This window comes from Mus caroli, unplaced genomic scaffold, assembly GCF_978045245.1.
Source record: "Mus caroli unplaced genomic scaffold, Mus_caroli_1 scaffold_10, whole genome shotgun sequence".
Taxonomy (NCBI): domain Eukaryota; kingdom Metazoa; phylum Chordata; class Mammalia; order Rodentia; family Muridae; genus Mus; species Mus caroli.
The window spans coordinates 120,801,566-120,813,599 of NW_028227265.1; the positions used below are offsets into that span (position 1 = coordinate 120,801,566).

The 12,034-nt window shown below is 47.0% G+C and overlaps 1 protein-coding gene across 1 annotated transcript in view; it reads left to right on the forward strand.

Moving 5' to 3' along the window:
* The first annotated feature begins 4,962 nt into the window (after positions 1–4,962).
* Efnb2 (ephrin B2) overlaps positions 4,963–12,034 on the forward strand; it is a 43,917-nt gene continuing 36,845 nt past the window's right edge. The window contains exon 1 of the mRNA XM_021169680.3: positions 4,963–5,704. Coding sequence (XP_021025339.1) covers positions 5,574–5,704 — 131 coding nt within the window. The 5' untranslated portion in view covers positions 4,963–5,573. The remainder of the gene's footprint in view (positions 5,705–12,034) is intronic.

The window sequence follows — 12,034 nt, forward strand, 5'->3', positions numbered from 1 at the left end:
AACAGTCAAGGGAAGGCTCTGAAATGCTATCTGAGGTGTGTGGGCATGGCGTAGTGGAGAACAAGGTTCTGGGGACAGGTCATCCTTTTCATTGAAAATGCTGCTTGAGATGAATAATTGGTGGATTATGTTGTGTTTGCATGCTTTGGAAACTGCTGTTGCTTTAGTTTTAACTCTTGACTGTGGTAAAGAAAAATGAAATCATTTTAAATCTCTTTAAAGATAAAACTTTAAGTGGCCATGAGGTTATAGTGTGAAGGTTTTAGTGAACAGGATACCTTAGTACTCTAAGTACAGGTCTGCTTCATTTATCAGAACACAGCTTAGCTCAGATTATCTCCTGGATATTATTTTAATGTAGCTCTTCAATTTAGTCATTGTTGCTCTCAGTTGCACATTCAAGGTTTGGACATGTTATTTAAAAGTTGCTTTTGCTCTGCTAGTGTTCTAAGCACTGTCTGAAGAGTAGCCTGGGCTCAAATACTTGAGATCAGCCTTTTCGTGCCTTTACTCTGTCACTCAGTTTCTTCTGCCACGTGTGAAAAGAAACCACAGTTGCTAGGTGGTGATGGAGACTCCGGGATATACTGGATTGTTCCTGTGCTTAGTAACTGATTACTGTCGTGTGCCAGGCTATAGGGAAGAAGATGTCATTGTCAATAATATGCACCCACCTTTTACTTTCTAATGTAGTAGCTTGGTTCTTCATGTGTTCCATTGCTTTTGTATGCATATTATAAAAGCTAATCTTTCCCACTCTTAGCAGTTCAGATGTTCCCTAACTTACTAAATATAAATATGTCTTTAATTCAGTTTTGTTAATTCTTGAGTTACTTGAAATTCTTGATGCGTTATAGAATCATTGACTGTTTATTTTTATTATAGTATTTAAAATTTGTAGTTATTGCCATTAATATTGTGGAGTTTGCAGAAATCTCAACTGTATAAACTAAGCCTTTAAATTAGCTTGGTGTGAGGACTCTTTAATGCTTCAAATAGGGGAAGGGAACCCTACACGAGGACTTTAAGTTTCACTTAGGATGTAGTAAATGAGCTTGTTGCTGTTCTTAATTATGACCTGGTCAGTTAATTGTACTGGTATATGTCTCTTGCTTGTGTGTGTGTGTGTGTGTGTGTGTGTGTGTGTGTATGTATGTACGTGTGCATCTCTCTCTGTGTGTGTGTGTGTGTGGCCATTTTTCTTCAATATACTATAAATGTACTATAAATCAGTGGCTTTATATTTCTCATAAGTAGGATAAACACAGAGTCTACTACCATTTCACTTAATGTCTGTGAGTAATGCTTTACTTAGGATCCTCAGTTTGTTATTGAACTTCCCATTCTGCTAGTAGCTCAAGCTTCTGGTATTACAGTTGTCTTCAGTACAGTTGCTTTTCACCTAGAGCTTTCAGTAGACTTTGCATTACTACCATGAGAGATGCTGAAGATGGGACTAAAATCACCTGCTCCAAAAGTATTGTGAATACTTGTATTAGGTTTAAAGGTGAGGTATGCAGATGGGTGTTCCCCAGCAGTAAGCCTTTTTTACCTTGCCATCTGTGAAGTGTATGTTGATGGTTTTAGAATTGAGTTGTCCTGGTGAAGGATGCTGTCACCATAATGTAGGTTTGCCCTGGCTAATGCATAGCGCCACACATACATGTGTAGCCAGTTGCCATTTATTTGGCACAGTTTGGTCGCTCTCCTTGTGTGGCATACAGTGAAGTTATTGGAGAAAGTGGTTTTTGAAACAGCCCCAGAGCAGGCCAGAGTCCAGAGGATTCCAATGTGGTGAGAGCCCCTCAGCCCTATCTGTTAAAGCAATCTCCAGTGCTTGTTTTGCTTTGTATCAGAGTGCTCTGCAAAATATGTGGAGGTGCCACTTTGACACTCCAGACATTGTTGGATTGACAAGCATATTTGAAAAGAACATGGCTCCTTCTCCAATCCTCAGATGATTGATTGGAGGATGTGGAAATGATTGTATTTTTCACACTTAAACTTTGAAACCAGTAAATTAAAGAGCAGTGCATGTTGATGACCCAGCCATTTCATACAATCATATCTTGTTCAACATCTCAGTACCTGCGGGATTAGGATAAAAGATGTTTCTTTACGTGTGGGTGGTCCTTGGTTCTCTTAGGGTAAGATGGCTGTCACTTGGGATTAATTGCCTGATAAGGACTTAAATATGGGACTGGTTGGTTCTCTAGGGCCTTTTATAGCATGGAGCTCTCCCTTTAACCTAGGTATTGCCCTCAGTGGCTCCATTTGTAGGTTACAAGCAATGGCATTTGACTTTGCATGTTCCTAACCAAATACCTAATCAGTTCATAGAGCAGAGACTTTATTTAGAGGAAGACCAGTTACATACTTGGACTTTGCCCACCACGATACCTAACCCAGGTTGCTGGGTGGGCCTCTAGACCTCTCAGTTCACATTAGGAAAAGGCTTCATTTTCTACTACCTATACTGGTGACAGTAAACAAATATAGTACCATTACTGCATTTGAAGCATACTGTTTTTCCATTAATACATAAAGGAAAAGGTTGAACGAGAGCCAGTTGACTGCAACCCATTCCTAAAGAATGTGTTCACACTTTCCCCTCCAAATCAAAGATTTGGAGCCTTTAGTGTGGTCAAGTTGCAGAACAGTCTGAAGACCAAAGTGGTTAGCATTGGCTTAGAAGCATGGTGTATGGTACATTTTTTCTGGCTAATAGATTGTTCTTTGTGAAATTTCAGCTTTGCTGCCACTCTGTAAGAAATCATTTATATTTTGTAATACATTGTACTTTTAAAATTCCCAAGTCTATTGACTGAGAAACATCCTTAGCTTTAGGAATCAGCGACTTCTTCTGCTGAAGTACTTTGTTGTCCTTTGGCATAGAGTTGTGTCCTGTTTTCAAAACAAATCCAAGAATTTAGTTGTAAAATGAAGCCCTTCTCAGAGACATTACAGCATGATTGGTGTGGCCATGCTTTAGAATTTCTTCTATGTTTGTCTTTTGTATATGCCTGGGATAATGACAAATGTAATATTAAATATAAATGGCTTGAGGTTATGTTTTAATTTCCAAAATGACTGGATAAACAGTTGAGGACCAAAATGATATGTGTGCAGTTACTGACTCCATGTCCCCTTTAGAAGTCACACAGGAATATTACGTGTGTATATTTACATTGTCCCCAAAGTAAAATGCTTTGAGTGTTAGGATATCTGGCTTACTGAAAATGGTATTTTTAGAAGCTGGGTTATTTTCAGACATTACAAATTTCCTCCTTAGTTTACCAGAGAGACGATGTATGGGGAGCTAAGAGGTTACAACCTAAGTTTCATAACACACCTTTCAGGCCATGACGTAAAAGCCTTTTAACTTCACACTAGGTTTCTATGAATTTCTTAAGTGAAATCTTAAAAAAACAAAAAAACAAGTGCCCTTTTTTCCTCTTCTCCTGTAAAGGTCAAATAGCAGCTCCTGTCCGTTTTTTCAGTCGGGAAGTTAAACATTACTGTGTGTGTGTGTGTGTGTGTGTGTGTGTGTGTGTGTGTGTGTGTGTGTGCAAAACCCTTGTTTAACCTAGCGTGAATCCCATCTCCCCACCCACAATCATATTATATTGCAGGCATAGTTAAAAATAGTAATTACAGAAAAGGTTTGCTTAAAGCTGTATTTTGGTGTGTTCAATACATTGTGTGTTAGTGTTTTGGTCTTAGACGAGTTTTTCCAAACCAATTCGTAGTTGCAGTATTCCCAACACTTTTTAAAGCTCGAAATTTGTTTTAAAGAAGGATGAAGGGGGCGGGGGGATTCGGGAGTAGTTAGTAACTAAATCATGGGGCTTGTTTTTAAAGATATCGGGTGTGGAAACTGCTTAGTTCCATTTGAAGAAGTTCTGATATTGATGGACAGCATTTTAAGAACAGACGTGGTTAATTTTTGCTGGGCCATGGGCTGCACATGGGACTGTGCCTTACACCTACTTTGTTCTCCCTGATAACGGGCATCTTAAGCAAGTGTTTTTCGATTTGGGAATATCTGGATCCTTTCCTTAAGATTTGATCCTGTAACTGGTAGGCTTGTTCTGAAGTACGGAGAGGCAAAAGTGGGCGCTAGTGGGCGCTGTGGATCCGTAGAAGTCACAGCCCTGGTGCAGTTTCTCAAAATCGGTCTTGGGCAAGCAACCGAGTATCTCAACTGCCACTTCTCTGACTGATAGTTGTCCGGGTCACCCCTAACTTCCTGGCCACCTTGGGGTCGCGGGGTGTCCCGGGAGCTAGTGAAGAAAAGTCCACCCAGACGTTGGTAGTGGAGCTTTGGAGGCGCTGTTCTTGCGGGGAGAGGACCGGAAAGGGAACGGGCGCACGGAGTCGGGGTCGGGAAGGGCGGCAGACGGGCTCGCACTGCCGGTGGGCTGCTAAGGCTCTCAGCCTCGTGAGAGTCGGTTTTGAGTTGCGTCCGACCGGGCCGGAACACTTGGTGCCAGAATCAAGTTAGAAGGCCCTCAGTTAAAGGCTCAGAGGAATCCGCCAAGTACCAGGGCGCCGTACGCGCGAGGGGCGGCAGGGAGCGAGCGCCGCAAGGCGGAACGCTGCGTCCACCACGTCTCGCCCTATCCGAGCGAGGGCACTCGCCAGCCCAGGCACTTGCCGGGCGAGGTGACCCTGCTGGTGCGAGTGGCTAAGAGGCGACCAACCCTGTGCCCTGCTCCTCACGGGGCCACTAGTGCGCGGCCCCCCGCGCCCAGCGGGGCTCGTCCTGGGGGCGGGGCTCACCTGTCAGGGGCGCCCTACCTCCGGGTGCCCAGTGTCGGGTAGGGGCGGCAGACTGACGGGAGTGCTGCCCAATCAGCGCGCGCTCGCGGCGCGGCGAGCCAATGGGCTGCGTTTGACTGGGCGGGGCCCCGCGTTTATAGTGCTCTGACAGCGCGCTCGGCGCGCTGACTCTCCGCGGCGGGGACAGAGGCACCGGTCGGATCGCGGAGCTGCGCGCAGAGCGGGTCCTGGCGCCCTCCCCGCACACAAAGGCCCGCGCGCGTCAGACGCCTGCGGGGGTTCCAGTGCTCTCCTGACTGCTTAGTGGCCGCGAGTTGCGAGGATTCAGGAGGCGCCCTTTATCTCTGCGCTCCAGGACATGGAACCGCGCCGACGCGGCGCTCGCTTGCCCGGGCCACTGCCCGCTGTCCTGGATCTATAGTCAGGCGGCCCCTTTCGGGGAGCAGCACCCGCCACCTCACACCGACTCGTCTCTCCGCTGCGGGCCTTTGTCCCGGCCCAGTGCCCTCGCCGCGCCCGCCCTCCGCGGCTGGCCCGGCACCCTGGAGCCGCACGGGAGCCGGCTGTCCCAGCTGCGTCCGGCGCAGCGCCCCGGAGCCCCGAGTCCGCCGAGCCGCCGCGCCCCGCGCGTTCGACCCCACCCCGCGCGCTGAGGGACGCGCAGGGTGAGCGCACCTGGCCTCGGCGACCGCGGGAGCGGCGCAGCGTGTCTGCCCCGGAGGACTGGGGGTCGCTGCCCGCGGCCGGTCCCAACGCGTCCCGGAGTGCGCAGAACTGGGAGCGGCTTGGCCATGGCCATGGCCCGGTCCAGGAGGGACTCTGTGTGGAAGTACTGTTGGGGACTTTTGATGGTTTTGTGCAGAACTGCGATCTCCAGATCGATAGTTTTAGAGCCTATCTACTGGAATTCCTCGAACTCCAAGTAAGTGGTGTCCGCGAGCCTTCTCTCTTCCGCGGTGCCCTCGGCCGGCGCCCGGGGTACGCCGTATGGTCCGGGCGGGAGGAGGCCTTGGACCCTGTTTCTAGAACCTGGGGCTCCTGTCCCCTATCCCCCACCCTTCCACATTTCTCTAGGTGGGGACCGGCTGATAGTGAGAGCGCGGGGTTCCAAGGGTACTCTAATTAGGCTCCAGCCTCAAGTGCTCTAGGAGTCCCAAAGCCCTGGCGACTTGGTGGCATGCCCGGTAAGGTGTCTGATGGCGCTACCCGGCCTCCTTTCTTTTTCGAGGACGGAGGACGTTGCCACTAACGGGGCTACAGACACACATTGGCGGGCTCCGGAGACAGGCAGAGATGCTGCGCTTGCGAGGAGCGCGGGAGCCACGGGCCGGGGCCCAGAGAGAAGGCGACAAGAACTGAGAGTCTGGGGTAGTGGAGCGTCCCTTAGAGGAAGGGAGCTGGGCCCGGGGCGTCCCTGAGCCGGGATGCCTCGGCGCCTTCTTGCTAACCCGAATGTGCGCGGGGAGCTCGATGGCTCAGCCAGAGAACTCAGGCGGCGAGCTCTCTGCATGTGGGCCTCTCCCTTCGCGTCGGAACTGGTGGTCTAGGTCCGGTGCGGCGCGGTCCACTTAGGTGGCTTAATTTTAACGACGCCTTCAGGGCCCTACCCAGTCAACGCTGCAGCCTTTGCACTCGGGGAATCGGGAGTCAGACTTGCTTTTAGCAAAGCGCACAGTCGGGAGAAAACCAGGCCTGAGACTAACTTTCAGGTCTGGTCTCCCTGAGTGCGCTCCTTGTTTCGAAAATGCTAGCCATCCCTTGGTATACGCAGCCATGGCCCCAGTAACCGTGCCTGGGTGCTGCTTCTTACCTCATTTCCCAACTGCCGCCAGAAAGTGCTGTGCGGAATTCTGGACTCAGCCCTAGGAGAGTGTGGAGACACGGCTGGCTCCTGGCTGGAGTCAGACCTTTCAGATTAGAAGCAAAATCAATGGCCTAATTGGAGTTGAGCGTGTGGTGCACGGCTTCAGAGTAGAGGTGAACGAATTTTTGAAATTACCACATAAGCAAAGAATTGTACCTACTCTCTTGAAAGTGGTAAAACCAAACACGTTTCCCTTCGAAAGGGCAAAAAAATCTATAGTTGTAAATGACTCAAAACATTTTTTTTTTTTTTTTTGCGTGCTGCCAGGAGGCCCTTGTTTTAAACTTACTGCGGCCCCCCTCTAGTGTAGTCTTGATCTGTTAAAGAATTTTTTCGTTTTGTTTTGTTTTTTAAAGCAAGGTGTTGCATTTGCTCTCCTGGCGTGGTATCTTTGCATCCACACGGGATCTACAGGCACCTGGTGGTGCCTGAAGGCGCCTGGCTGGGATCTGAGCGCTGCAGCCTTTGCCACTCGAACTGGGGCCCTGGTGGTAGCTGCTGCTGACGCTCGCGGTGCCTACAGAGGTCACCCTTCCCTGCCGAATGCTAGCTATGAGCGCGCCCATCCCCCCATCCCTTCCCTGGGCTGCCTCCCTCTCTCCACTTTGCACTTTCACTCACAGCCTCTTTTTGGGAGGCCGAGTCTTTTTTCCCCCCTGTCTAGATTTAATATTTATATTTAAGTCTAATTTAAAGAAATTCCCATTAAACCCCTTCTGAGTAACATAATCATCTTTCCTGTTCGTAGTGACCACTATACTTGGGTGCGCAGCCGGAAGGATTAGAAATACTGATTTGTTTAAACACCACTGCCACCAAGTGCACATAGCACCTGGAGAATCATGTCTTTGATTTGAAACGTCTTAGGGAGGGAGGAGTGAGTTCATTTACATTTATTCACCATTTGATCTTCAACAGGATAGTTTTCCGAGCTGTGGCCACAGATGTATAGAGAGCTGCTAGGGCCCTGGGTTTTGGAGGAGCAGGCCTCCCTGTACTGTGCAGTTGGTATGATTACTCCCTGGCCTCCACAATAAAATGTCTTAGAATTTTCTTGAGGATGGCTGGAAGTCTTTGGAAAGCCTGTGGCTGAATGCTGTCTGTGAGATCAGAAAGACTTCTTCCTCGGAAGAGTAACACAAAAGAGCCTTTTAGTTTTTAGTGCCTGGCATCGCCTCCCTTGTTCACTTTTCCAGAGAAAAGTTTCTGTAGGTAAAATGTGGCAGGTAGGTAGTCAGATGCTTGGAAGCTTTACCTCACTTTGCATGAACTGTGGGACAAGTCACTTGTCATGAAACAGGCATTGGTAATTAGATTTGTTTCATTCTGGGGTCAGCCTTTTTAGCAGGTGGTCGACACAGGGAGCATGCAGCAGCTGTGTGCTTGTAGAGCCCAGAGAATCCTTTGTAAACTGGAGTCTCCATAACTACTTTAATCACATGGCCTGCCATCCCATCCTGGAGAGTTTATGTAATAATCAGAAGTTCTGTGTACTCTAAGATTATGCGGCTGCCCTGTCAGATTAGTCACATTGTATCTGAAGATGTGGGTGCTGTTTAGGTCACTTTTCAACTATTTTTAAGTTCTGGAAAGAGTTGCAAAGCCTGGCAACCATTTCTAATTAACATTTCAGTAGAATCCCCTCCCCACTGTAGTGTCTTAGCCGGAATAAAGCAGTGCCTGCTTGTTGTGGTTTTGATGGGTAGTAGTTTCACGTAGGATTAGCAACCCTACCCTGGCAGAGTATTCTAAAAGAAATTACACCCTTGAATATTGCCTTCCAGTATTAATTTATGTCTTTTTTTAAATTCTATAAGTCACACATACATACTAGTTAATTTACAGAGCACTGTGCTTTTCCCATGCAATGTTTTTCCACACATAATACTGAATTCCTGAAATTGATTGAGTTGATACAAAAGAATGGCTGGATAATATCCAGATAACCTGAAACACAGGCCTCTCCCTGGTCAGGCTCTGAATAAATAGAGGCCTGTCAAATTGATAAACTAAACTACAATGGATAGCACTGCTTAAATAACCGGTCAATAACGCATATACGCCAGCCTACCTTCTATTGTGTCTGAAATTCCTATTTTTGTAGATAAGCAAATACAGATTCAGCCTTGATTGAATAGCAGCGCCTTGAACTATTCTCCAGTTTGCATTTGGGCCAATCTTGTTGGTTTTAATATGGGGGGGGGGGGAAGCAAACCAGAAAGCACCGGGTTGGGATTGGTCTCACATCCACACTCCTCACGCTTTGTCAGGATGATAAACTGTGGGTTGTGCGTTGTCCTTGTTCCACAGCAGAGCCTGGCAGAACACAAAGACAAATGTGGACGCCTTCTCAGATGAGAATCTGAGAGTCATGTGTCCTGGGACTGAACTTCTTAACCCCCTGCAATTACAGCTTCCAGCCCCCAAAGGAGAGTTGAGGCTAAGATAATTTGCTAGGCACTTGGTTCTAAATCTTTGACAAAGCTTAGCTCTTGACACTTGTCCTACTAATGCAAAGAAATGCAAATGACCCCGATGGATCTGACTCGGTAGCTGGAGACAGGTGAATTTTAAGCATCCCCAGGAACCCCCTGAAAACCCCGTGTTGGAATGGTTTCCAGTCCGCTGGCGACCTGGCGGGTTTATTAGCTTTCCTAGAGCCTCTTCGCACACTAAGACGAATCCTGTTGCTGGGTCCACAGGATAGCCTCCTTCAGACTAGCACTGAGGGCACTGCAGTAACTAAATCCTTGTTGTCTAATCTTCAGCTGAAATATTTCGGGTTGCTCTCCGGAGCTTAATCTGACACCTGACTTGAAGCTGCATTTCAGAAGGCATTCTCGGAATGGGAGACTATTCCAGATCCGAGCATGACTGCAGGGCATCGTCACAGAAGTGGGAGTGGCAGGGAACAGCATATATAGACTGTAGGCCCTGGGAAAAGAATTGTTTTAAGGAACAATATTTCTTTGACATTCTAATGAGAACTTTATTCTTAAAATATCTAATTACGAATTGGACACTTAACAAGCCTCATCTCCAAAAGATTATTAAAATGTCTCCAGTTACTGCCTGCCTTTGCTGCCTGCATAAAGAACCTGTTTTTCAGGCCACTTATACTCCTGCATAAAGAGAAGTGTTGGACTGTTTAAAATATTTTGATTAAAATATGCAGATCCGGTAGAACTGTAAGCTTCTGGAGAGGAGTGAGCTCCCTCTAGGTAGGTTCCCCTCCCCCCATAAAGGGGTGGATTAGAAGCCCCCCCTCCCCCAGCAAGGAATAAGAACAGCCCCAAAGGAAGGATAGCAAACGAGACCTGTTCCGAACAGCTTGGAAAAAACTCCTGTGGCTTCATTGTCTCTGCAAAGCCGAAGAATACAAAAGCAAGCAGTCAGCCCTTCTCCCATGATGGGAGATGCAAACCATTGACACGGCTCCCCTGTTTAACTTGTTTAATTCTCATTTTAAATTCAGCACTATACCAGCCGTGTGAACTCTGAAGATTTCTTTAGTAATCCATTTTGTAGTTCGGAATCAAAAACAAAGTGAAAGGGTCTGACACAATTTGCTTTTATTTTTAGGCAAATCAACCCTGGTCATAGTTAATAAGGGGATTACAACCCAGACTACGTCTTTACAGATGTAAAGTAAATCAAGGGCAGAGCATAAAGAAACTGATCCCTTTTGATTGAAGTATGGTAAAAAGGCATAGAGAAGCTAGCGGCAGTAATCTGATTGTATGGCAATAAAACCACCATTTTCTGTCTTTCAGATAAAAATAATGTGGTAAATCCATGCAGTTCATAAGATGTAAAGGCAGATAAAGGGGAAGCCATGGCAACATATAGATTAGCTTGATGTTAGAAATGACACGTCCTTGAAAAGGGTGTGGGGCGAAGGGCCTTGCTCCAGGCTGTTTGGTATTATGTGAGAGCCACACAGACTTGGGAACCCGGATTAAGAATCATGAAAGCGCCACTTGTGGTCTGGGATGGCCGAAGCCGAGAAAGGAAGCTGTGCAGTTCTTGCTCATTGGTGGGAGATAATATGGCCAAGGTAGCTTTCATTGACAGCCTTTTTATAGACCGAGATGGAGGCTGATTAAAACTCACAGCTCGCTGCAGTCCTTAGGGCCTGGAAGCTTTTCCTGCTTAACTCTTGGCCTGACAGAGCCAGCCATTCTGTAGGATTAACTGCCCTTCGCCGCCCTTGCCTTCATCTATTTGGGCTTCAGGCAGAGACCTGCTGGGCAGCAACAGAGACCAGAAGGAGGATAGGTAGGCCCTGAATTATCTGAAAAGAAAACAGAGGCCTTTTGATTTCAGCTCCCCTCCTCCCCACACCGGGCGGAGGAGGTAGGGGTTGTATCTCTGCACTGCCAAGGCAAAGAAAAGCTTATGTTGTTGGCCCTTACCTGGGCCGCTAGCTCTTCTGTGAGGTTGGTCTTTTCTTTCCTGGAAACATTTAAGAAAAAGAAAAATAACACATTACCATATTGAAAAAAGTAAAATTTTAGTTTAAGTCAAATAATCCAACCAGTAGGTCAAACCTTTGATCCCAGAGGCTCTGGGCCTTCTTGACCACTGTGATTGGTAGTCTGCGAGGTGGCTGGGACAGGCTCCCTGGTGGGAATGACATGATTATAAAATGAAGGCAAGAACGGGAACTCTTGGTGCTGTTGACTGCCTGTCACTGCCCTCTGTCCCCAACAGCTAGCTTGTAAGGGAACTGGACTTTAGTGCTCGTCTTCCATGCTACCCATTTTAGTCAATAGACAAAGTGAGCCATTGACTCCTTGCTGGGTTAGGTGCAGAGTGACACCCAGAATTGGTTCAAGCCACCAGAAAGGGAATATTTGTTTTATCGTGATCTTTTGGCATTTTAAGAAAGTCTCACTATTTCTTCAGGACAAGGGCTTTCTTCATGGAGTGGGTCTTGGAGTTAGTTTACACATGGAATCTGGAAGCCGTTTAACAGGAACATGAGGGGTGAAAGCCTCTTCTAAATCGGCTTCCACACAGATGATAAAGATCATCACTAAATATCCTCTTTAGACCTGTTTTATTGACTTCTCACACTGGATCATAGTTTGGGGCTGTAGATAGGTACCCTTGTGATCTGTTTCTCTCACTGCTCTGAGAATTATGAGAGACATTACTGTTATATACCACTTTGCATACCCAAACACCTGCCACTCTGTGCCTTCCTTTTTATCTGAATTCTGATCATATACCTAAAAGATCCATCGGATTTGCTGAGATTCGTCAAAGAGGAGGGACACCCCTAATTTATAAGCTGGTCACATCCTAGCACCTTTCATTCTCCGTGTGACAATGATTGCTAATGGCCCATTCAACTAAAGTATTTGCTTGTTAGCAGGGAACAGA